This window comes from Syngnathus typhle, linkage group LG4 (genome assembly GCF_033458585.1).
Source record: "Syngnathus typhle isolate RoL2023-S1 ecotype Sweden linkage group LG4, RoL_Styp_1.0, whole genome shotgun sequence".
Classification (NCBI taxonomy): Eukaryota; Metazoa; Chordata; class Actinopteri; order Syngnathiformes; family Syngnathidae; genus Syngnathus; species Syngnathus typhle.
In genome coordinates this window covers 17,823,773-17,847,868 of record NC_083741.1, presented here as the reverse complement: position 1 = coordinate 17,847,868, position 24,096 = coordinate 17,823,773, and the positions used below count along the sequence as shown (strand labels likewise).

Below are 24,096 nucleotides of genomic sequence, written 5' to 3'. Positions count from 1 at the left end.
AGTACATTTAAGACGGCAACACACTATTGTATCACGAAACCATTTTGAACCTGACTGTGACGCAGTGAAGTACCACAATGACACAAACACCTGCTTGCTGTTGATTTTGTCAAACCTTCTCTAACTCCAAAGCCTCTTTTCGTCCTCAGTCTTTTTCTGCTCAATGTGGTGGGCGGAGACTCCTGAGACTCGAATGCCAACATTTGAGTGTCTCCCGGTGTGTGTATGTGTGTGTGTGTGTGTGTGTGTGTGTGTGTGTGTGTGTGACTATACACGACATCGCGCCCCTCCACCCACCTGCTCTCTCTATTTGCGAGCACGCCCACTCAGGCAGTTCCGGTTCCTGTTCTCTTTTGACAGTTCGGGGCAGCCAATGACAGCAGAGCAGAGTAAACCCTGCTCTGTTTGCTCGCAAAAGCAGGTTTGCTGACACCATCAGAGGCACCGCAGACACCACCTGCTTTATTGTGTGTGTGCTTGTGGGTGCAGGGGGTGGTGGTCTTCTAATAAGTCATGTTTCCTGTCTAATAGGTCATGTTTCCTGTCTTGTTGTGAGCTGGGTCGTAACGATCCCTCATTTAGTCCGTTTGATAAAGTTACGCAAGAAAGGAAATGTACTATTAGAAAAAATAAATATATCCTGTTGTAGAAAAAGTCTTTTCCCGTCAACATCAGATTAATTATTCCTTTTAATTTAGATGTCTGTAAATGCGTCGGGACGATAGCTTTGTTTTTTTTGTAACCACTCGTCCCTCCATCCCAGAGGCTTGATGGGGTGAGTCGAGGGCGTGAGATCAATGAACTCGTTTGTTCTATTGCTCTGGTCCGTGCTGGGGGGCATTCGGGCATTCAGCCTGTCACACAGCATTTCACGTGATGCCGTCCAGACTGACCGGCAGCATATGGTCGCCCTCTGAGTCTGAGCTGGATGAAAATACTAATAACTAACAACTTCATTGTATAAATGGAAAATGTGGCCTTTATTTAAATTTGAATTTTCTATCTATCTGTCAGTCCAACTTAGTAGGAACATTTTGGAAAGACATATGTACACTGTCTCTGCATTTCTGAAAAATGATCATTGCAGCTTTAAAAGTACCGACTTGATGGATGTACACTATCTCCTTCTTTCTCCTAATCTTCAGCGATGGTGAAGCAGGAGCACCGGGATGAGCTGGACCATCCGGCTGTACCTGCCATGTCCATGCCTCTGACACACACTGCCAGCCTGGTGCGCCCTCAGCTGCCTTCCCCCGATCAGGGCCACCCATCGGATAACCTTCTGTCCACCTCCCCGCACGGCCTGGCCTCGAGCTCGGGACCCGTCCTGCTGCCCCTGCAGTCTCCCTGCCCCACACTGGGCTCCCCGTCCTTCCAGCACCTGCCTCACCTCCAGGGTCGCGGTTTGCACCACGCCCCCGCCGACTGCCACATGCCGTTCCACCCGAGCTCCTCTCCTGTTCCCCTTCCTGCCTCCTCCTCGCCCTCTCGGGCCGCTTACCAGCCCATGCAGCGCAACCAGAGTTACGCTCATAACCTGTCCTTCAACGGTCAATCCAGCTTTTCTCCTCAGAGCTACGACAGGATGCCTTTCCAGCAGAGTCCCGGTGCGGTGTCACACCCGTTGGGCATGGGGATGGTGTATTCCTCCTCCCCCTGCTCGTCGTCCCCGTCGACGCCCGTGTCGTCGGGCCCTATCGCCGGTTCCCCGCAGAGCCACCAACCACTCCTGGCCCCCTCATCCCCTCACCTTCACACGCTCGGAGGCTACCACTGCTCCCCGAATCCCACTCAGGTGTCCTCACCTACCGGCCACCCACTCGTGGGGCCCCACACTTCCCAGCTGCAGCGAGCCATGGCTTACCACCCAGTGAGTCAACGCTCAGCCTCCTGCCCCACGCCGTCCACTGCCCCTCCTCCACATATGATCCCATCGGCCCAATCGGGGCCTTCATCCCCTCAGCTCCACTCACTGCCCTACCAGTCTCCCACTTCCTCTTCGCCAGGTAACAGTCCCTTGGGCCCTTTGCAGCATCCGCACTCAGGACAACCTTCTCCTCAGGCGGCTAGCCCGGTCATGGCCGGCTTGTCCCCGACCGCTACGGGGCCTTTAGTGCACCCGCTAAGTCCCCCCCAGGGGCCTTTCACATCAGAAGTGGAGAGGCTGAACATCAAAGAAGAGCCGGAGGACGGGGAGCCCACCTTCCGCACGATAGGCCTACAAGACATCACGCTGGATGATGGTAAGATATTCAAATGATATTTGGAGTTCAAATACGGTTTTGTGCCAGTAATTGCAAAAAGGGAGACACAAGTACCAAACAACCGGTTGATTCTCGGCTGAAATTGGCATGCATCATAGTCAGGTTGAAGAGCACGCACATAAGAGTTCAGCTGCTTTCCAGATGAATCTTTGAGAGATAGTCAAGGCCATTCACAACAAGTGGTTGCATAGATTACAGCAAGCGTCCACGTCTAAAACAAGACACCGCTCGGGGATTCAATTACATCATGTGACATGCGAGGCAAAGCCATACCCCATGATGTAAAACAATACTCGTCAGCATCACTTTATGTTCTGTGAGCTAAATCCTTGGTGTTTGATTACAGTGATAGGGTTTCATCTGTCAGTGTGGCCACAGACTGAGAGGCAGGACTTTATTGATTACGAAAGACCCACAGGGCTGATAAGCGAAGCATCAGATTAAAGGCTCCAATTCTATTAGATCTATGGCGGACATTAGGAGACTAATTACCTCCACCAGACGAGGGGTTACTCTTGTCATTTGTTAGCTTCGGCTATAGTAAATCCATTCGATTCTGGCTCCAATCTGGATAGAGTTGCAGAACGAGGAATATAAATTTGGTCATGAATCGTACGGTCCATAGCAGAACAGCAAAAACAGATTGTGTGTGCTGCGGTTGTTCAATCCTGTGTACACGTGTGTGTTTTCACAAGTCTAATTGGGATGCTCAAGAGAACATGTTGACTTAACAATTAGCAGTCAACTCAGTGCAAAGCATGACACCACTGGCTTTTACCCCCCCTGGATTTCTTTTATCTGAAGTACATGTCTCCCAACAGCCCCTTATCTGCCTGTCAGGAACTTGGCTAGTTCGCCATATTCAAATCAGGGTCGTACGGGACGGGGGGGGGGGGGGGTTAATAAATAGCCTGTCGAGATTCTGTTGTTACATTGTGTGCTAGCACGGGTCAGCCTAATTAACACAGGCTGCTTGTCAATAAGTCATGTGTGAAAATCCAGTGAGGTTCATCGGGGAGCCGTGTTTATGCAAGCGCACACGCCACTGAGTTGGCTGTGTGCAGGGTTAAAAAAAAAATAAAATAAAAAAAAAATCTCCAATTTTAATTTGAACATTAAAGTGTATTAAAGTTTGCCTTGTTTCTTCAATTCGTTTTTGTCACACTTGCGTACTTTCCGGAGGGGAAAAGTACATTGTGCTCTTTTACGAAAAAGTTTGAGAGTGACACAGTTCAGCCGGGAATGTGAGCTCCCCCTTTGAGCCTGTGGCTAAAAATAGCTTTGTGTGCCAGCCCGGGCTCTGTAGGCCATGTTTTGAAGTAGCAACATGGAGCCTGGCCCCGCTCTGTTTTTAAGAGGTCACTGCCTGCTCACTAAGTAAGATCGGATTCACTCTGTGCCATTGACAGACGCAGCATCACTGAGTGTATTCACCAGCACTCCATGCAAGGCTTTCTGCTGAGTCGTGACTAAAAGTACGTTTACATGGCAACAAGCATGTACAAACAGGTGTTTCTTTCTAAATTATGACAAATACCTGGTCAATGGCTGGCAATTTTACACACGTGCAACTGCTTGGCCGAAAGTCAACTCACAATTGTACCTGAATCAATGTAAACAATTTTTGCAAAAAAGTTAAATACAACTGAACTGCAACATATGGCAGTAGATTAAAAACAAGTTGTAGTTGCTGACCCAAAAACATCTTCCAACGCTGATCAAGGAGTTATTGTACATTATGCCGAGACAGCATTCCAGTCGACCCGGACAGGTGGTCGCTTCACAATATCGTGTGCATCCATGTTTACATTCCGGGATTTATAAATTCGAGGTTATGTTCTGCAACAGGTAGATTTTTTTCGGAAACTTCATAACTATATATTACAACGCATGGTAAAATAAGTATAGCATAAGCTTTCCATAGGTCAAAATTAAAGACAAAATTAAAATATACATATAGACTGCGCTCTGCACGACAATTGCACCTGAAACGTAAATAGGACCCGGAGTGTGTGTAGAAAAACTGCCCTTGTTAGCTAGCAGATGGCCCTTGTGACGTACAGGCTTGTGTAGAGAAAGAGCAAGAGAGAGAGCGAGAGAGAGCGAGAGAGAGCGAGAGAGAGCGAGAGAGAGAGAGAGAGAGAGAAAGAGAGAGATTTTGTGTCTTTAAGGCTAACTTTTCAATATTGTTGTTAAGAATTTTTTTTTTTTTATTGTTTGGAACTCCTCCTTCCATGCTGTTACATTTAGCGCAACAAACGAGTTGATGGAATTATTAACCAATGAAATTAATGAGCCAAACCCATCTCTATTTTGTTGCAGTATTGTGTGTGTGTGTGTGTGTGTGTATGCCACACAAAACCACAGACACACAGGAGGTAAGGTGACAGACTGACAGACAGATGGGCGGGCAACTTTAACGTCCAATCACTCAGCACGGCACCACAGCCGAGACACTCAATTTGGAACGTTCTCGGCTTCAGACGTACGAAATGAAGCACAGCTGCTCTTTTTCAAAACGTGCCGCTTTCTTAGTCGTTGCACGTAACGAAGTGCACAATTGAGTTTACTCTGCCGTCTTTGTCGGCAGAAATACTTGTTACGTTATCGTCCACACCGGTTTTTCTGTTTGTCCTACTCAGCTGCCATCATAACAGAAGGTCCGCCTCAGATAGATCGTCGTGGCACAAATGTACACACAGCAAGTGAAGCGTATAGACGAGACAACCTCTGACATCAAAGCTATCACTGATCCAATGTTTATCGATACACAGATTTTCTAACAAACTTTTTTTTTTTTTAACCACATGCTTCAAGCACATTTAAACTTAATCCTTAGTGCACAAGTTATCAAACTACCACCCAAAAATATACCGAGCTCCCATGAATTTATTGAGAGCATTCAGACAATTTTGTTTTCATGATCACAAAAGCACAGAAACTATCAAACGAACGATCAGGCTTATTTCATTCCAGACATTTTTGCAGATCTATATTTACAAAAAATATTGACTAAAAATCCATATATAACAAAATAATTAGAAAGTATAGCAATTCTACAAAATTGACTTTTTAGTAACATATTTCTTTTGCTGCCTCTGTGCGTGACTGAGTTCACTAATAGATTTGGCTAGCAAACCTCCTGATTGGCTGACATTAAAAGAACCTTGGAAACAGGATGGGGAAAAAAAAAACATATTTCCATCAAATTAAAGCCAATAACAAACATTTGCGGCTCTGTTCCCCTTTGAAAGAAATGGAAATGGACGTCATGTGTCATCTTTCCATACCATGAAGGTCTCACAGAGGCAAAAGCTTAGGAAAATGGCGCCAGTGCTTCCTCAGCCTTCCAGACAGGAGGATGGAAAGACCTCCATGAGCACGCACATACTAAATTCAAACCATGCTTGCGTTCTTCCTCAAACGCTAAACAAGTTGTTGCGGCTGTTGTCACTCATTAGCCTTACAAGAGTTCCAAAAGCGGAGAAATGCATACAATGCACATAATGTGCGTGGGAGTCACATGAATGCAAACGTGAGAAGATGTGCACTGATGATTTTGTTTTGTCTACTTGGAATGATGACATGTAGGAACAGAAGTTACAATTAGCTGTCAGGAGACAATTGTCACACACTGTGATTATCTTCTATAATAGAGGCTAAAGGCTTAAGGACATTGTCGGTCATTATGACAGTTGTTGGAGACTGTTTCAAGTTATTCAACAGTTTACTAGGCAAGAATCATGTCAAGAAAGAAAAATCCATCAACTTCAAGAAAGCCACTTTGGGCAAAGGAATTAGTTTTTTAAAGAGAACAACAATGCTGGCTTTTGGTTTGACCGTTTGCAAAAGACGTCATTAACAAAGCCCTGCAAAGTGGAAACTCTCCTCAGATACCCCCCCCCCCCCTTTTTGTGGGCAAATCAAGCCTCTTCTGCGCAAAGCTTTTCCATTGTGGCTATTTATTTCCTTAGACCACTGTGCCGGTCTCAACCGACACTTTTGAAAATGTGGCATAGTCAGTTGGTCACTGCACATGAGTGAAAATGAAGACTGCTTAATGCAGAACAGAGAGCGCTGGCTTTTTGGAGAGGCCATCTTCGGTGGATCATAAATCGGACTGTCATCAGCATAGTGATTGAAGGAAATCCCATGCTTTCTCAAGATGGAACCCAGTGGTAACGAATAGAAGGAGTAGTAGAGGGCTTAACATTGAACCCTGCGGAATGCCATAACATAAGATTCAAACCAATCCAGAACGCTACCACAAATACGCTTGTACATACGTACAATTTCAAACCTCAAGATCACGACTAGTGTTTGCCGTCTTCTTGCTCTAAAAAAGCAGGGACATTTTTTTTTTCTATATCTCAATGTGTATAATTTCCTGAGATTTGTGCAATCAACTGTTATTCAACTGAAGCTGTGGATTGCCTCATGGTGTTTTACAAATAGGGAGCCCCCCCCCCCCCCCCCCCCCTGCAAGTCATCTGTAGAGGGTCTCCCTCCGGTTCAGGGGAAAGCATTCTACCAGTAATGTACGTGAGTGGGGCAACAGTAAACCAAACTTTACTCAAATCTCTCTTTCACTTGTGGCTTTCTGGCAACGAATTCAAAAGAATCTGTTGATGATGTCAAATGTCACTAAGTTACCTTTGCAGCACACTCATTGAGCAGTCATAGGTCAGAGCTTATGACGCATGACATTTCACAATCACATACAGTGGAAGTCTAAAAGGGGTGTCACAACTTTTTCTCAATAAACAAGTTGAAATTTGGTGCAGTGGGAAAATTAGTGATTGTTTCTGCAAACACCCACAGGACACGGCATGTCTTCCACTGACCACTTTGATTGTCACACGTTGATATTTGTGTGAACAAAACAAACTGCCTTCTTTTAACCCTCTGTGCAACTGGCTTTTGTTTGGAAATGTATTATTATATAATATTCAAGATGTGCTAATCCAAATTATACTTGACCAGGGGTTTTTGGTCTAATTTATTTTTGGTTCCATTTATCTTTGTAAATATATCAACAAACATAAAATATTGAATGATACATTTTAGCTTTATAGTGGCAACTTTTGGATAGTTTAAACTTATGGAACCTTTACTGGTAGCACTCTGGATTACTTTAGAACCTGTCTCGCAGTCAAATCAAGGCTCTGTTCTTCTTATGGTGTTCCACAGGGCTCAATTATAGGGCCTCAGCTTTTTTTTTACATATATATTTAATGCCCCTGCATGGGTTCCATCCTTTTGAAAAAGAAATGTAGTTTTGACAAGGAACAAATTAGTTAAGGGTAAAGTAACGACAACGGAATCTGCACCAAGCTATAAATGAAATTTTACGTGTGAAATTTTGACACAGATTAATTTTTTTCACTTGATTCATCTTTTTTTATACATAGTTATAAAGTTGTTCTTTTGTTTCTTAGGGTACTCTGAAAGACGCATTATGATCATGAGTAGTTATGTTTTCAAATATATGCATCGTCGCACACAAGCCCAGTGCGAGCGAGCTTGTGGTTGGGTTGACATAGAGAAGGAAGAGCCTCCCACGCCAACAGGATGACACGACCCATGGTGGCCAGGCACGGAAAGCACATGCGACACGGCAATAACTTGACTTTGTTGTTACATTTAGTGGCAATGATTAGGAAAAAAAACAACTTTAGAGTAGGAATACCATATATTTCATTCTACACGCAAATCTTTGTTGGAGCAGCTTTGTGGAATGACTTTTATTCAAATGAGTTACAGCACGCGGGGTCTTGTTTTGCCGCGTTTTTTTTTTAAAGGTGACAACCAAGGCCAAAAGAATGCAATGCGTGTTTCCTTGATCAGCCAACAGACTAGCTGGAGTCGTCTTCCAGCACCAAACCAGTCCATCCAGCCTCGGCGCCGACATGCCGCCGCACGGGAACGAGTTAAACGTTCAACTTATTCGTACAAGCGAACGACATGTAGGATTTAGTCCCATCTGATTGGCTGAGAAAATTCATGAGCCTTCTGCTATAATTTCAGGAAATACTCATTTCAGAATTACAAAAGAAATTAAATAAGAATCCACCAAGTTCAGCAATCGTATTCTGGAATGGGCCTGAAATTTCAGTTATAAAACATGTACATTTTCATCCTTTCTTTTCCGCAGTTAACGAGATCATCGGCCGAGACATGTCACAGTCACCCAGCGGCCGTGGCGCCGTCCGAACGGCCCACGGCACACAGTCGTAGCCAACCGACCGGATGGCAGTCCCAACACCAGGGTACTTCAACTCCTGTCAGGCCTGCTCAATATACTGTATACATGCATCAAGAGCATGAATGTGGGTGATTTGATTTTCTTTTTCACAAAAATCACCCTTTTTTGAAACGATCAAAGCATTTACGATCCCTTTGAGGAGAAGAAGCAGCTCAACATTCCGCAACTGTCAATCACATGTAAAGCTCTGGACATCACTCACGCCCCCTGCTGGCAATACCTGTTGTTGTTCTTGATATATAGATGCCATATGTTGGCAGTAGATACCATTTTTTCTATTAGACGAAGCTCCACCCTATACTCCTTAAACAGTTGCTTGGCACTTAGATGTCAGCAGATGGCGCCAAAGTGATATTTTTTACATTAGGGATGGCTTTGGCCTGAGCGCAAAAAAATATCAGATAGGTTAAAAAGAAAAATGGCAGATGCCGAACCACAAATGAGCAAAAGTCACTGTATTATTTATCACTATTACCTGGTACTAGCATTGAATGGCAGCAAAGTTCCCTTTCCAACCAAATGACCTGAAATCTCCATTTTATTCACAAGATATAAGATGGCTGTTCATTTTCTCTGTGCAATAATTTGACAGAAAAAAAAAAAATCTCCCCATGTGCCTTGTTTGCAATGAGACAAAAGTATTTTCTAATAATATAGTCCACAAAATGTCCAAGGTCTGGATGTGAAGATTTTTTTAACCAAAACCAACCCCAGCAATATCACTTGAACTGGACCATTTTTCTCCCTGCTGGTCTTATGATGATGATAATGATGATGATAATGAGTCTATGCATTCACCTTCAGCCTGATAAGCCTTCACAAGCCCGAAATATGAAACCTGTAGCACAGGGGTGGGCAACCTGCGGCTCGTTGGCCATATATGACCCACCGGACGGAGCAAATGATCTCAGCCCACCTCGTCGGTCTTTTGAGGAATTCACGACAGCTATCTGATGACTTAATGAGAACTGAAGAAACCCACCCCTGACAGAGACCTTGAGACAGCCAAGGCCACTATTGTGCGTGTGTGTGTGTGTGTGTGAGAGAGAGAGAAAGAGAGGAGTTTCTAGTCCTATTTTAAAGCACACGTGTATCTAAGGCTATGCAAAGTACAATAAATATGACAAAGGAGTTACTTTAACTTCACAGCAGCAGAATGACATTTTTTTAGGATGCCTTAACTCGTTTTGTCAGCGTGTGTTGTTGGATTTGTTTTTTCCAGGGGGCGGGATGTTTTTACGTTGGTTGTTTTTTAAAGCATCAAAACAAATCAAGAAACAGTGTCATCTTCGGCCGCAACCAAAGAGTGAACAATACAGCGTGTTCCCACTTGACAAAAAACAAACAAAAAAAAAACTACTCAACTCTATTTTTGATACAAATGGATGTCATGTCATTCCTTAAAAAAAAGATTGGGGACATACTGTATGAATATTGAACGCGATAGATATATGACAAATTAAAAGGATGACACGTATATGACGTTGACCGCCTTTGCAGCTTTTTTTTTTTCCTTTCATGTGTTACCCATCTGTATACAAACTGTTTTGTACAGAAATTTAAAAAGGGAAATGCAGGTTTAGCTGATGTTTACCAAGCCTTGTATTGTCAACAGTTGTATATTTTGTATGTTAAAGGATTTTTTTTTTTTTGGTAACTTCTACGACTGCAGTGCTTTTGGAAATTATTCAAAGGGAATAACTTGCATCATGCTGTAGGTTTTCAAAAGTAGTGACTATCAATAAAATGACAAAAAAAATACTTCACCCTGTCTATTTTTCACTGATTTTCACTCTATTTCTTTTTTCCTTTATGGAGTCATTCATTGATGTATTTTAACATTTTTTTTGTCACACACACACAAAAAAAAATGTCGATTGACGAAAACTGCATGCAGACAAACCGTTTTTGCTACCGCTCATGAGCTGGAGCCCATCCCAACTGATTTACACAGTGGACTGGTTGCCAGCTAAAAGCTGAAATAAAAATGACTTTTGAGCTAACTTAGCTTAACTTGAGCCGCACTATGTAGACAGAAAAGGAAGTGCTCACTCATCAATAACATTTTTATTTTTAACACTTATTCACAATTCTTATATATATATATATATGGCAAAGAAAAAAAATGAAACAAAAAAAAATGTATATATATATATATCCTCCCTTTTTGGAGGTTTAACAATAGGAGTGCTAGTGTTGCACTCTGGCTAATCTAGGCACATTGTGTGTGTGTGGGGGGGGGGGGGGGGGACAAAATCAGTATTTTGGTCACACAAAGTCAAAAAGTTGCCTTGTTGTCCTTAACGTTTTCATTGGAGCTGCAGAGTCCAAACGGAATGCAAAAGTTGGTTCATCGCACGTTTGTTAAGCAGCAATATGAAATCCGGAGGTGAGGTCGGATGGTTCCAATTGCAGAAAAGCGGGTATTCAAAACGCCGTTCTTCCACTTGACTGTATGGCTTTTGGCTGCTCAAGCTGGCACAAAATAATTGTTGATTTGGACGACCAAAAAAAAAAAAAAAAAAAAAAAAAAAAAAAAAAAAAAAGCGTTTAAGTGCAGACAAAGGCTTTGGTAAGAAGGAAGCAGCCATGTACACGCGCATTTGGAGTCAGTTGCAGAAGGCCAAGTGGACCTGCTGGCCGTAGAAGACGTGACTGGAGCGCTCGGCCACAGCCCGGCACGCCGCCTCCTCGCTGGGGAAGGTGACCAAGGCCTCACCGCTGCACTGGCCGTTGAAGTTGTACAGGATGAGGACGGCGTCCGGCTGGAGCTGCGCAGCAAGAAACAAACTAAAAAAAACTCCACCTGCTCATATGTCTAGATATTTAGGTTTCAATCTTATGCCAAACACCAGAGGGCGCCAGCGAGTGTGAGTGAGGATGATTTCACACTCCTGAGAAGAGGAGGAAGGGAGGCGATGGCAATGTTATGAGAGGTCATTTTGATCCCAGAAGAACACAGCTCAGATTGATCTATTTGGGTTAGTTAACTAGCATGCTTTCCACAGCAGCGAAAAGGAGAAAAGAAGCTGGAGGCGACAGGACAAACTGCTCCCAGGAAGTTGCTAAGTAACACGCCAAACACATGCATGGTAGGCCGATTGAGAACTCCAAATTGTAGGTGTGATCGTGAGCATGAATGGTTGTTTGTGTATATGTGCCTTGCGATTGACTGGCAACCAGTTCAGGATAAATGCTATACATAATTGATTTTTTTTTTTCAACTTGCAGTGGGTAAAAGCATTTATCAAGATAATCACATGCAGGGTTGTTTTGCGTCAACTGCAGAGTATCAAGCATCTATTCGGCTTGACTAGCGAGGAAACTGTGATTCATGCAACCAAGACAAATTAAATGATGACTTTTCCAACGCAACAGCAGCAAGCACGTCAAGAAAGTATTAAAAAGTTATACCGGTTACCATAATGTATATATTTTTGGGAAAACCAGCAAGGGCCACTCCTCGTTTATATTGACGGGAGGGACCCTTGCAGTTTATTCAGCAATCAACACTCAGAACTACTCTAAAAAGCGGCAAGGATTCATTTGGGGAAACATGCAAGCCAGCAAGCTGAGTCAGAGAGCACAAAGAGCGAAGCAACGCGGCGTCTCGTCCCGCGGGGGTCCGAGACGGCTTACCTTGGGGTCAGCCCCTACAGGCAAAGCCATTCTTTGGGCTGAATCAGACTCCTGGCCTGTTCGCTCATCTGAACCAAGCTGCCGTACTCCTCGGGGGCGTACTACACATAGCATGGTAACCAACACAGTCAGCCTGACACTCATGCATTTACTATTACGTGAACACACGCACACGTACACACTAAATGATGACACTCACACTGAAAGAAAGAAATTAAACCTGCAATGTAAATCCAGTGGTACCTTGACTTACAAATGACCCAACTTAAGAGTTTCAGTAATAGTGACGAATTATCCAAATTAGAGCTCAAATGCTTGCTTTAAAGTGTTTAGTGTTCCACATTGAAATTAAAACAAAGAAAACAAAATTGCACTATGGCTAACATCCATTCATTTTCTGCATCGCTTATCCTGCAACAGAAAGGCAAACGAAACTTTAAAACCATTTAAGCAGCAGCTACTTGAACTGAAAACTATTCTTACGTATGTATCGGTTCTCAGAGAAACAATGTTACTGCCGTTTACCGAGCTGAGAAATTCTTAATTTCTGAATGTCTATTTTACTGCTACCTGGTGGCCGAAGCACGCATACTATAAGGCGCAAAATGTCAATGGGCATTGAAGCATAAATTCTCTACAATCTATTTATTACAATTTTGTTTGTTTTTATCTGTTCTGCACAGTGCATTTTGTCCTTGTTGAAAAAGAAAAAAAACCATGCTACAAAGATGTGTCGTTTTCATCTCAATGGGGAGTGATGATTTGCATGTGGTGACAGAATGCATTGAATTCATAAGTCAAGGCACAACTGAACAAGATCCTGTGGCCAATAGTGATGGGCATATGAGCAAAAACAAAGACACAAACGGAAAGGTTGTTAGAGTTGGTAAGTGAGAGAAGCTTTGGGCTTAAAATGATTCATTTAGATGAATGAATTGTTCAGAATACATTTCACTTAACTTTCAGGGAAGCTGTTAAATGAATGGCCAAATATTACAGGACTCCTGATATCAATAATGGCCTGATTAGAGAAGTGGCATGTGGGTGAAACTATTTCCATCCCAGGTCTTCCATCCCATGTACTAAAAATATCTTCAAATCTCAAGTTTCATACTTGAAACAGCGAAAAATTATTTCCATTCAAAATTAGTTGAAAACATAGTGAATGCCACATTATCCACAAGAAGACTAAAATAAACAAATCCATAATTTTAAACAAATTATCCCCATCCCTAATTGCTGAGAGTCAGAAGCAAAGTCAGCTATCACACACAATTCAAAGAGAGCAGAGGCAAACACCAAGAACAAAAAACCCTCCACCTAAAGTCCAGCCATCCTTTCTAGCTGGTCAAGTCAAACCTCACAACTCCACCTCAATCGGCCTGGCAGCAAAGGATTATGGGAGGCAAAGAGGCACTTGAAACCAAGAGTGCAGTGACAACACCAAAAATCACATGGCCATCGTTCACACCAATCTCGGCATCAGCATGAAGACCTCGACTAAAACCCTCACATCTCTTGAACACACTCGTGCGGCTCAACGTGGTAGCAGCAGAGACTGACCTGGTAGCCCTGGAAAAAGCTGAGGATGTCTTTGACGCCGGTGTTGTAGGGGAGGCCCTGCATTCGCACCAGAGCTCCAGGTTGGGGCAGCACCGGAGACGAGGCGGCCGCTGCCGCCGCGGCCGCATGGTGAGGTTGGGCCACCACTGATGGGGAGGTTGCGAAGTAGCTCATTGTGGAGGGGGACACTGGGGGGCTGCAGAGAGAACCAGGCAGTTAAATAACTTAGTGGTACTGCTGCTCATTCTGTTCATTATTTCAGGAAGTTGACAAGATGTACCTAGCTCAAACAAAGCTTGGGAAACACTGGATAGTAAAAAACAGGCAGTGTTTGTCAGTAACCAGCAGATGGTGCTGTTGATCCAGCCCCATTGCTTGGTCAAAACGCACAGACACTTGCAAAAATATTTGATTTTCTTTTTTTTTTTATATTTTTGTGGAAAAAACAAAAAACTCAAAAAAAAAACAACAAACAGACTTGTTCTACAGAAACCCATACATTACGTAAAAAATGATCTGTTTATAACCATAAGAGCTCATCAAGACAACGGAATCAGAATTGAGCAAAAAGGTGACAAGCATACCTGGGATAGTAAGCTGTGTAGTTCATGTTCATGTAGAGGTGAGGTTGAGGTTGGTAGTAGGCCAAGGCGGGGCTGTGTGTGGCCTGAAGAGGTCTGGGAGCGGCCAGCAGGGGGGGCTGGTAGAGGCCTGCCTCTGACAAGATGGCAGGTGAGGTGGGGAAGGCGTAGGCTGCAGGAGGCGATAAACCTAAAAGAGTGAAGGACAAAGATCCATTTAACAGCAACTTTTCATGAGAAACTTCTCGAATGATCGTTTCTTTCCCTTTCAAAACGGGGATTTTAATCACTTTGTACATGCCTGCTATTTTATTCATAAAGTTGACTTTGTCCATCAGGCTGCCATTGTCACAAAATAAACAGTTAAATGGCAGCATGGGCATATTTACATATAAACAGCTGCGATCGAGTCAGAGGCTATGGGCACATTGAAAGGACGCCATAGGACAGAAACAGTTGGAGGGGAAAAAAAAAAAAATCCAGCTACCAATCTAATCTCTACCAGAAAGAGAGAGAGAGCAAAGGGCAAAGTGCAATTTGCCTCCATGTAGTCAAAAGTGGCATCCTCTCTTCAGAATCATTCATTCTGATTTGAGAAATGAACCCACAAAATGGTACATGAATCTTAAGGCAATTTACAGTATGCAGGCCAAAAGGATTTCTTTCAGACTATCACAATAGTTTGAAGTGCTCAGCAGACTCTACTTACAGGGGAGTTTGCAAGGCGGTGGCGAAAGGCCGCTGCGGTTCAAGGTTCCGCCCATCAGTACAATGCTCATCTCCTCCGTGGAACACTGGAACACCTCCACGTAGCGGTCCTTCATGGTCTTCTTGTGACACTTCTGGGACACCATAAAAGCCTTGTCCGGGGATTTCATCTGAATGAAGGCGTCGCCCGAGGGTCGACCCTGAGAGGGGAGCCGAGCAATCAGTTTTGTTCTTAAGTCCCGTGCTCACGAGGTCCAACCTCGGTCTCACCTGCTGATTGAGGACCATGTGGACTCCGTGCGGTTTGATGTCAGTCGTGTGCTCGCCCATGAACTCCAGGATGTCTTCGATGCCGGCCGTGTACGGCAGGCCGCGGAGGCGGACGCAGTCGCGAGTGCCGCTGGCCGTCGGGAGGAAAGGCGGCGTGGCGAGGACGGGGACTATTGGCGCGGCGGGCAGCGTGGATATCAGGGGGGTCGACAGGTAGCGAGTCAGCACCTGGCAGACACAAAAATCAGTGTGAAGAAGAAAGCAGTGGTCGGTTTTAGACCATCTTAACTGACCTGTTGCACCTCAGCAGCAGTGCTGCGAAAGAGCTCGATATAGCGCTTGCCCAGGATCTGCCTGTGCTTTTTCATGGCGTTTTGGGCGTACTCGTCACAGGAGAAAAGCACAAAGGCATCGCCCGTTGGTCTTCCGTCTGGGTATTTCACAAACAGCAGACCCTCTGCGCCGTCTGTGACCGGGCTCTCGGGACCGAGGAAGTCCAGGACTTCCTGTGTCGTGGCAGTGAAGGGCAGACCTCGCATGCGGATGATCACCTGGTTTTCTTTGGACAGGAACTGTGTCACCTCATTTGACGTGCCTGGAGATCAAAGTGAAGAAGCCTCTGAGCTTAGCTATCTTCTGAATGAGTGTATATACTCTAAATAGCACTTCTTCTACGGTACATTGACAGCGAAGCTGTACTTGTCTCCAGTTGCTTCTGTATTTGATTTTACACTGCAAAAATGGTAACTTGAAAAAAATATTTACATTGTGTAAAGGGTATTTTTTTGGAGTTAACTGTGTTGTTTTGTGATTGTATCACTTTTCATAAATGACGTAGTTTGCTTGAAGTATTTACTTAAAGGCCAATGTGTGACAGTCTACATCGATCTGCGCTCGTTCCGATGAAAGTCCACTGAATTTCTTTGCGAGCTATCTCTCTCGTGTTACGAGTACGCCGCGCACCGGAGGCCCTCGGCCCCGGCTTTGTCTCTTCACACCCGCTTTGTGTCAGCACTGGACTGCACTTTGCAGCGGTCGTCAGCCTGCTCCCCCCTCAGGGGAATGTGGACTTTGAGGTGGAGCAGAACAGGTGAGGGTACAATTTCTGTCCCACTAGTCTGCAAGGGTTGAAGAGATGAGGAAGGGTGCGCAATGTGGAATGGAGGGGAGGGGTGGGGTGGGCTTAGCTTCTCACAAAGCATCTTTTATGAGTCCAAGATAAGCTGCTGGAGATCACTGGGATGAGACAGGCACACAGGTAACAGGAGAAAGCTAAAGAAGAAACCTTCCTTTACTGCCATTAAAAGAATCACTCTTTGAGAGATGTGTGTGTGTGTGTGTGTTTGTGGGGGGGGCTTGTTTCCTCCGTTTAAAAAAAAAACTATTTAGAAGACCTGCACCAAAACAGAAAGGTTTTCACAATGACGCCTCCTGCACGCAGTGCAGAAGGGAGAATAAAATTCAATCTGACCTCCTGCAATCTTGAGGAATTCCTCTCCTGTGGCCTTGTAGACCTGAAACAAGGAGGAAATGTGAATTTAGTCATAAACCGGAAGATTGAACACGCTCTGTATGAATCTGAGAGTGTTTTATCAGTGTTTTGCCACACAACTGATGCAGTAGATATTAAGGTGGTGACTGCGTGGTTCCTCCCAGAATATTTATTACACCACAAGTCCCGACATGCAGAGAAAAAAAAAACGACATAACTCCAACCAATAGGAGTTAAACAGCGAGCCGAGCTAACAAAACAGCCAGTAAAAGAGCCTGTGACCAAAGAGGAGAACTTTGCAGCCTGCACGAGAAATGCATGACCACTCTCTATACACGGCTCTTTTTCAACTGAGGGCCAAGCTGACCTGTCAGCAGCCTGTCAGGGTCGCTATTCGAGACAGCACATGGGAGAAAATACAGGAACCACGACAAGATGATGGTCTAGTTTGACTTTTCACAGTGATGCAGCAGAACTTGAGGCTTGTTTTGTTTTGGACAAGCTATTTAACAATCTCAAACTGCTTATTAAAGACTTGACAGAAAAACAAACACTATTACACGTCCTGTGGAATGCGCGTTCAAGCTGACCTCGATGTAGCGGCTGCCCATGTGGTGCTTGTGGCGTTCCAGCGCCAAGTCTCTGTGTTCCGAGTTGATGAAGCGAACCAAGGCCTCGCCATTCCTCCTGCCCTGAGCATTGAGGCATAAGGCCACACCCCCTCTGAAACATATGAGCATCTTTCAAATCTGTCCAACTTGCTACCAAAGTAGTACATGGTCTACTTTGTGCAGAATCCCGACAGTTTCACTTACTTGGCTATATTGAGGCCTTTGAAGAAGCGAGCAATGTCTTGGTCTGAAGACTGCCACGGAAGTCCTCGCGCTCTGATGATTGTCTCGTTGTCTACCGGCTCTGTCTTACTGCTGTGGGGGGAGACAGCACGAGAAATTCTAGTTCACATCACGCTCAATGACGGCGAGTTTAAATGTCACTGTGGCGTGGGACAGATGGACAAGTGCTTGACAGCAAAGATTTATAAAAACTTTAATAACACGTGCTACAGTTTCTGCTGAAACTTATGCCCTGCAGCCAGTTTCAAGGCGTGACAGAAACAAGACGTTTGTGCGTCGAAAGGCTTATAAACTTACCACGTGCCAGAATCAAATTTGTACTTCACAGTCTCCACGCAGGAAAAATTGTGATCTAAACAGAGAGAAAATCTATCAAAAAGACATCACACAGCTCAAGTTTACAACTGCTCAACGAGTAAGTGTACATTCTTCCTGTTGGACATTCAAGTTGGGCTAGTTCTGCTAAAACAAGCAAGACAGGTTGTTTGCCAAAAGTGACAATTACAGAAACCCAAACAATAAGGTGGTTAGCTCAGGAAGGTTAACAGCTATGTGCTAATTACCGACGACACTTCAATTATGCTCGACGGGTGCCTTTCTGCAAATGTCCGGATGCTCGTAGATCACCACACGTAGAAAGCACCACAAGTGAGTAGAGATGATGCCAAGGGTGGTGGATACTTACTGTAAGGCTCAGCCAGGATGCAGAGGATCAGCTGCACCATGCTGCTCACTTCCCTCACCCCCATCAGCTGCTCTGACACAGCAGCGAGACCCACATCTGCACGCCCGGTTAAAGATATGCTACGGGTATTTCTTTGACCAAAGAATCCCAGTGCGCGTTAGTTCAAGAATAAATTAAATAAAATCTCCATAATTTAACTGTTTTGCAAAAGATACGTTCCAACATGGAAGGGAGATCCAGCTTGTTTGCTGGGTCGGCGTTGGGGCAGCATTTTTCAAACTCTTTTCTCAAGTCCACAAATGAGAAGAAACACTCGGGAAGGATGAGATTCTGTGTTGCAAGAGACCACAATAATGTGCTCGGGCAGGCAACAGGAGTTCAACATTATAACAAAGGAACAGTGTTTTTTTTTTTTCTTTTCTTTTCAATATATACCTAATATGGGATAAAAGAACTTGTGCCAGAAGTGTGATGGTGCTCGAAGGCAGAGCAGCAAGTCTCTTCAGATTCAAAAACTTTTGTTTGATCTCTAATGAAAGTGCAACTGTCAAAAGTTTTATGTTCTCTTACATGATGTCAACCACACCTTAACTTAGTCATGTTTTATTTTTGCAATGAGCTAAATAAAATGTGTACATTTACGTCCAATGACAAGGCTGTCAATCATTTGCTACTGGGGCACAAAAAAAAGGAAGGAAAAAGAAAAGTATTTTATCTGGAACTTGATCAGCTTGCATCTTTTTCCGGCACCTATCTCTTACTTTCTATTTCATGAACCAGTTTAAAGACAAAAAAAATAAAAAATAAAAATAAACAGCGGAGTTGTTATTTTTGCCAGTGTGGGAAACCATTTACCTTTTTGGAAGCCTCGGGGTGAAGAGCCTGTCGGATGACAAGGGGACTGTTGACACAAAGAGTGTAAGAGCTCCTGTCGAGACACTTCAGTTCCGATGTCACTGACTGCTGGAACTGCAAAACCAAGCACAGACAAAAAAACGTTTACTGTAATTTCTCAGATAACGATTTTGCTTGTAGTCACTGTTAATAAAGTAAATTATTTTTTCAAAGGAGAAATAGCTCATAGAATATTGTCAGATTGTGCAGGCACTGTATCTTGCGGTAATTGATTGACACGCTTATTTTAAAGTTTGCGTACAATTCAACTGCTGTGCAAACAGCGGTAACAAAGAGGAAAGTGAGAAGTAACTAAAGATTGAAGGGCAGACAAGGGAAGGCGGTGCCATGTTTGTTGTTTGGATTGCGTGCGTTTGTCGTCGCAAACGAGGCTCGTCCGACAGGTTTTACTGTTTGTGAAGCGTGGAAGGGAAGGGGAGGGGAGTGACCACGCTTGTCAAGTGGCCATACAGGTCCAACCCGCTTTGTTTAAGCGATGCTAAAACCCGATCCTGAACGCCAGTGTCCTGCACAAAGATCAGATACACACTATAGTGTCAACCCGATGTTAGAAATTATTTAGTACCAATGTGAAAAATATAAATCCCACTATTACTTTGGCTACCTTTTTGGAGTCTATGTAAAGCCAATTCACACTACGACAACAATATTTAATTAAATTGGTGACGATTAAAACCGGTTTCATTTTTATTTATTTTTTAATTTAAGCATTTAATGGATTTTGATCTAGCTTATGTTTCTAAACTTACAATTTGGGTCTTAAGATGAGAAAAGCTTTTTCTCAAGTTCCCCTGGCCTGGGGAACTGAAAGGAATATTCTACCCTCTGTAGCCCAACAGCTGCCATAGGCGACAACATAAATTAGGTCGAGTGAAATTGGCTGACAGGCAGAAGTCTCACGTGGCCACGGGCGACATGACTGATAATCAGACGGCGAATGTTGCAGGTGCATGTTTGGACCCATTTCTCAGTGTAGAAAATGCGGGGCCACGTGGCCAGGCCAAATATCTGCTAACAAATGGAGAGTAACATTATAGGGGGAACAAGTTTGGTTAACAATAAAGCATCATAAAGTTGTCAATAGAATCCAGTGGGAATTCCTGAGCTAAATTAGCTACAGCAGAATGAAAAGTTTTGGGTTCATGATCAATTATCACCAAGTGCAGATTCTGCATTGGTACATAGATGTTACCAAAAAAATTTTTTGCGCTTCACACGGCAAGTGACAACCAGACAAGACTTCCTCATAACAAGGCAAGGCTTGCCAAATGATTAAGCGGGCTGGCCATATGCAAGTTTCTCCAGCAGCGGCGACACACCTGCAATTTTTCATTCAAACTGAACAAATGTGTTGGAGAGCTCTCTTCAGCGAGCATCCAGATTAACTCGACACATTTTCCCAACCTGTCTCAACAAGGACTGAGAAGAAAAGAAGAACGTAAAAAGAAAAGTAGTAAGCTGACTCAAACAATACAACCGCAGATTTCATTCCAACATGCTTGAAGCAACTACAAGGTATTTTCACAATTGAGGGGGAGGAGACGGCCTTTGAACGTGGTCCTATCACAAGTCTCTCCCCAGTGAAGTGTTTTTCAAGCGGAGGTAAGAGGAAGGCTGTTGCTGGTGGTTGCAACAAACGCCGATAAGAGCGTCAGGGTGTGTCATGGAAGTCCTTAAGTGTTAAAGGGCATCTAAAGAACCACCACAAAGGGTATTTATTAGACAAACAAACATTAAATATTGACGCTACTTTTGTAATCAAACTTGACACAACCTAACGAGACAGAGGGTATGCAGAGAATTTCAGGGCTAGAGTAAATTGAACTTCCAAATGTGCATGACTTTTTTTTTTTTTTTAAATAGATGTATACTTAATGACACTCCCAGTAGAGGTGATGCATGTTTGATTTGAGTGACTTTTGTGACTCTTCACATGTTGATTTAGGCTGAAATTCCCCGGGGAGTTGTTGTGTTTGTTGAAAGGTGGTAGAGTGATTTTCTTTCACCCTAAGAAAGAATCATGATTCAACAAACGGGCTGTGACATGCTGCAAATGCGCCAAGTTAGCAACTTTTAGCAATGCGACTGCAATGCGCGTTTCTAAAACGACAATAGATCATTGAAGTTGCATACATGTCGATGGCATATTTTAACAGTACCACCACCACATCTATCAGCAGAAGAGGTTTTCAAATTTCATATGCTTGCGGTCGCTGTCAGTGATAAACTTGAAATTGTAAGTGTAGGGTGGATGTGTTGGTTGGAGTTGTACAAAATCATTTAGTGGTGCAGAATCTTATTATGCCCTTTCCTTGTCACAACTCAGTCAACACAAGAACTCGTTGCTGTGTTTTGATAAACCAAACTTCAAGGACCTCTGGTTAAGAAAGTAAAGTTGGGGGAAGATGGCTGACACTTTGGTTTTCACTGAATCAGAACAAGAGGACGGACCTCTTAAGTATTGCACAACATCAACGCAAATGTCAAGCAATATCATCAATTGCATTTTTTTTTTTTAACTTCCCTTGGTGAAGCAGAGTAAAAACAATCCACAAACAGACCAATGGCAAGAGATTAATAGGTGACACAAAGGAATGAAAAGACCCAAGTGATTGCTTGGGTTAATATTTGAAGGTTCAGCACACAAACTAACCTGAGGGAACCCTCCTCGATTGAAAACTTAACCGTCCTTGTGCAGTTCACGCTGAGTATGAATACAAAACAGCGCTAGCATTAAACCCATGAAAGCATGATCAAGACAGACTTTCAAGAAACCCTGACAAGGATGGAAAAAGGAGCACCCAGTGCAAACAAACACGTTTGCAAAGTTGCTCAATTTTTTTGGACAATTACTGTCCGCTCCCTTCTCCAGCTCAGAGAGAGGTGTGGTCGCAGGTAAACAACCATCCTTCCAGATGTCTGCAGGATGCATCAAGCCAAGACAAGACCGGACCTGCGATGACGCATAATCTCTAACAACCTGGGGCAACGCAAGATCCTGAACTTGTAGACACTTTCAGACGTTAGCGCCAACCCGCCTCCATAAAAGGTCATCGAGGAGATTTGCTGTTCTTGTATCAGAGCATAAACAGATCTGTGGACTAAAAGAGCCCTACAAGCTCCTCAAATTTGGGAAGATTTCTCTCAAGTTGAGGGAAAACCATCTTGTGAAACTAACGAGTGAGGGGATGACAGGCTGGCTGCTAAAATAGTCATTATGATTTTGCATCAGTACATTATGAACATATTAAAAGTCATTTTTCCCCTTTTGCTACAAAAGCACATGTTTTGCACAAACTACACAAGACCAGGGAACGCATAAAAACTCCACACAAAGAGGACAGTGGCAAGATTACTTTTGTACTCACACGGTTAATGCTTTCTCATCTTTAAATTCTAATTCTTTCATTTCTGAGTGGTATTATTGAATTTTTGGAACATTAAAATGCTACTTGAAACACTGCCTCTAGAGTTCATAAAGGTGGCAATATTTTGATTCCTGCAAATTCTTGATTACCTACAGACAATTGTTTTTTAAATAAATACGTCCCTGGAAAAAATTATGTCTCATTGAAAGGTTCCATTGCATCTTTGAGAACGTGCTGGCGGAGGTCAGCAGATGATTTTAAAACGCTCAAGGGGTCTTCCAGACTCACCTGCTGCAGAACGTTATCCAGGGGCTCAGCGTTGACAAGGTCGTCCAAACTGATGCCCGTCTCCTCTTTGCACTGATCTGCAAGCTCCAAAGTGTCTGGCTTGACAAGACATCTGTTTAGCTTGCCCACCTGAATGGAACAAACTTTTAGCATTTTATGTCTCGGTAACTAGAAACAACCTATTTATAACAGGTTGACCTCCCATACAGGAACTGGACAATTAAGAAATAAAATGACAACGTGGTTGCAAAGGAGATTTAATAGTCAAGAGATGAGTTGACATGGTAAATCAAAAAGATGTGTTTTTGCTCCAAATAGTTCAAACCCAAGGGGGAAAAAAATAGAAAGAGAGAGCCCCCCCTCTACCACCATCACCCCCAGCTACATTTGACCTGCACACCTGTATAGAGGGTGTGCTAAACAGCTAGCATTAGCACACACCGTGTTGATTTACGTCAACCAAAAGTTAAAGACACGATACCGAATTAAAAAGTACACAGACCGAGTACAAGACACTGGACGAAGGAACGGGCCGTACCTTTTTCTCACGTAGGTCCACAATTTGCCACACCAAGAGAATTATTTCCCTCTCATCCGAACCCAGTTTACCCCCATTTGCACCAGCTGTTGCCCCAAAGAACACCACCAGAGTATCACTGTGCGAAGCCATCAGGGACCACAAGGGTAAAAGCTACAATTAAAGCAAAGATTAAACTAAAAACAACACGAGGGTTCACCTTTTTCCAAGTGATAAGAAGAGCGAACAAAAAGGTCTGGAAACTCAATTGAGGTAAGGGGAGAGTTAGAAAAAAAAGAGGGGAGATTATTTTCAGAGGGAGCCACGAAAGAGTTTGCGGCCAGTCACTCTACCTGTTGCTGTACTTGAGAATGTTCTATCCAGCGATACTGGTTTGACTGGTAAAGAAGGGTGGAAAGCCGCGTTTCGTTCACACGAACTCCATAACAAGCCTTGGAGGGTTTTTCAGGTTTTTTTTTTTTTTCTTCTTAGTTACCTGTGTGTGTCTCAACCCTTGAGCCAGGCAAGTGCCGTAGGCGTCATCTTATTGGCTGTTTCACAAAGGTGAGGGCGGGACAATGAGACGTATTATGTTATCTGATTGGTCAGTGTCGTTTAATCAGGAAGTAGTAAGAAAAAAAAAAGGCTATAATAGAAGGCTCCATGAGGCATTCCAACCAATAATTA

At 43.6% G+C, this 24,096-nt stretch overlaps 2 protein-coding genes across 6 annotated transcripts in view; one reads left to right on the top strand and one right to left on the bottom strand.

Annotated features, from left to right (window-relative positions):
- Positions 1 to 8,643, top strand: part of nfatc3a (nuclear factor of activated T cells 3a) — a 36,899-nt gene extending 28,256 nt beyond the window's left edge. For both annotated transcript variants that reach the window (XM_061276735.1, XM_061276736.1), the window contains exons 9-10: positions 1,146 to 2,243; positions 8,419 to 8,643. In XM_061276735.1, coding sequence (XP_061132719.1) covers positions 1,146 to 2,243; positions 8,419 to 8,501 — 1,181 coding nt within the window. In that variant the 3' untranslated portion in view covers positions 8,502 to 8,643. The remainder of the gene's footprint in view (positions 1 to 1,145; positions 2,244 to 8,418) is intronic.
- A 1,938-nt stretch (positions 8,644 to 10,581) lies between these two features.
- Positions 10,582 to 23,924, bottom strand: esrp2 (epithelial splicing regulatory protein 2). 4 transcript variants are annotated; one of them, XM_061276740.1, is made up of 17 exons: positions 23,763 to 23,924; positions 23,431 to 23,583; positions 22,893 to 23,021; positions 19,177 to 19,290; positions 18,537 to 18,651; positions 18,322 to 18,417; positions 17,934 to 17,988; positions 17,598 to 17,708; positions 17,373 to 17,505; positions 16,762 to 16,804; positions 15,584 to 15,885; positions 15,291 to 15,518; positions 15,022 to 15,220; positions 14,316 to 14,502; positions 13,732 to 13,927; positions 12,169 to 12,269; positions 10,582 to 11,300 (listed from the first exon to the last, which is right to left on the bottom strand). In XM_061276740.1, the coding sequence occupies exons 2-16, from the start codon at positions 23,560 to 23,562 to the stop codon at positions 12,183 to 12,185; spliced, it is 2,127 nt and encodes a 708-aa protein (XP_061132724.1). In that variant the 5' UTR covers positions 23,563 to 23,583; positions 23,763 to 23,924; the 3' UTR covers positions 10,582 to 11,300; positions 12,169 to 12,182. The 4 variants fall into 4 exon arrangements, with proteins under 4 accessions (XP_061132724.1, XP_061132723.1, XP_061132721.1 ...); XM_061276739.1 differs by having other exon boundaries at positions 10,582 to 11,319; positions 23,431 to 23,922; XM_061276737.1 differs by having other exon boundaries at positions 23,431 to 23,921.
- Positions 23,925 to 24,096: the final 172 nt, after the last annotated feature.

Excerpts from the sequence above, each read along its gene's own strand:
- esrp2 (XM_061276740.1), bottom strand. The coding sequence starts at position 23,562 with ATGGCTTCGCACAGTGATACTCTGGTGGTGTTCTTTGGGGCAACAGCT. Across the intron at positions 15,886-16,761 it reads ATTCCTCAAGATTGCAGGAG|GCACGTCAAATGAGGTGACA; the intron begins GTCAGATTGAAT and ends TTTGATCTCCAG. Across the intron at positions 15,519-15,583 it reads CTGCTGCTGAGGTGCAACAG|GTGCTGACTCGCTACCTGTC; the intron begins GTCAGTTAAGAT and ends TGTGTCTGCCAG.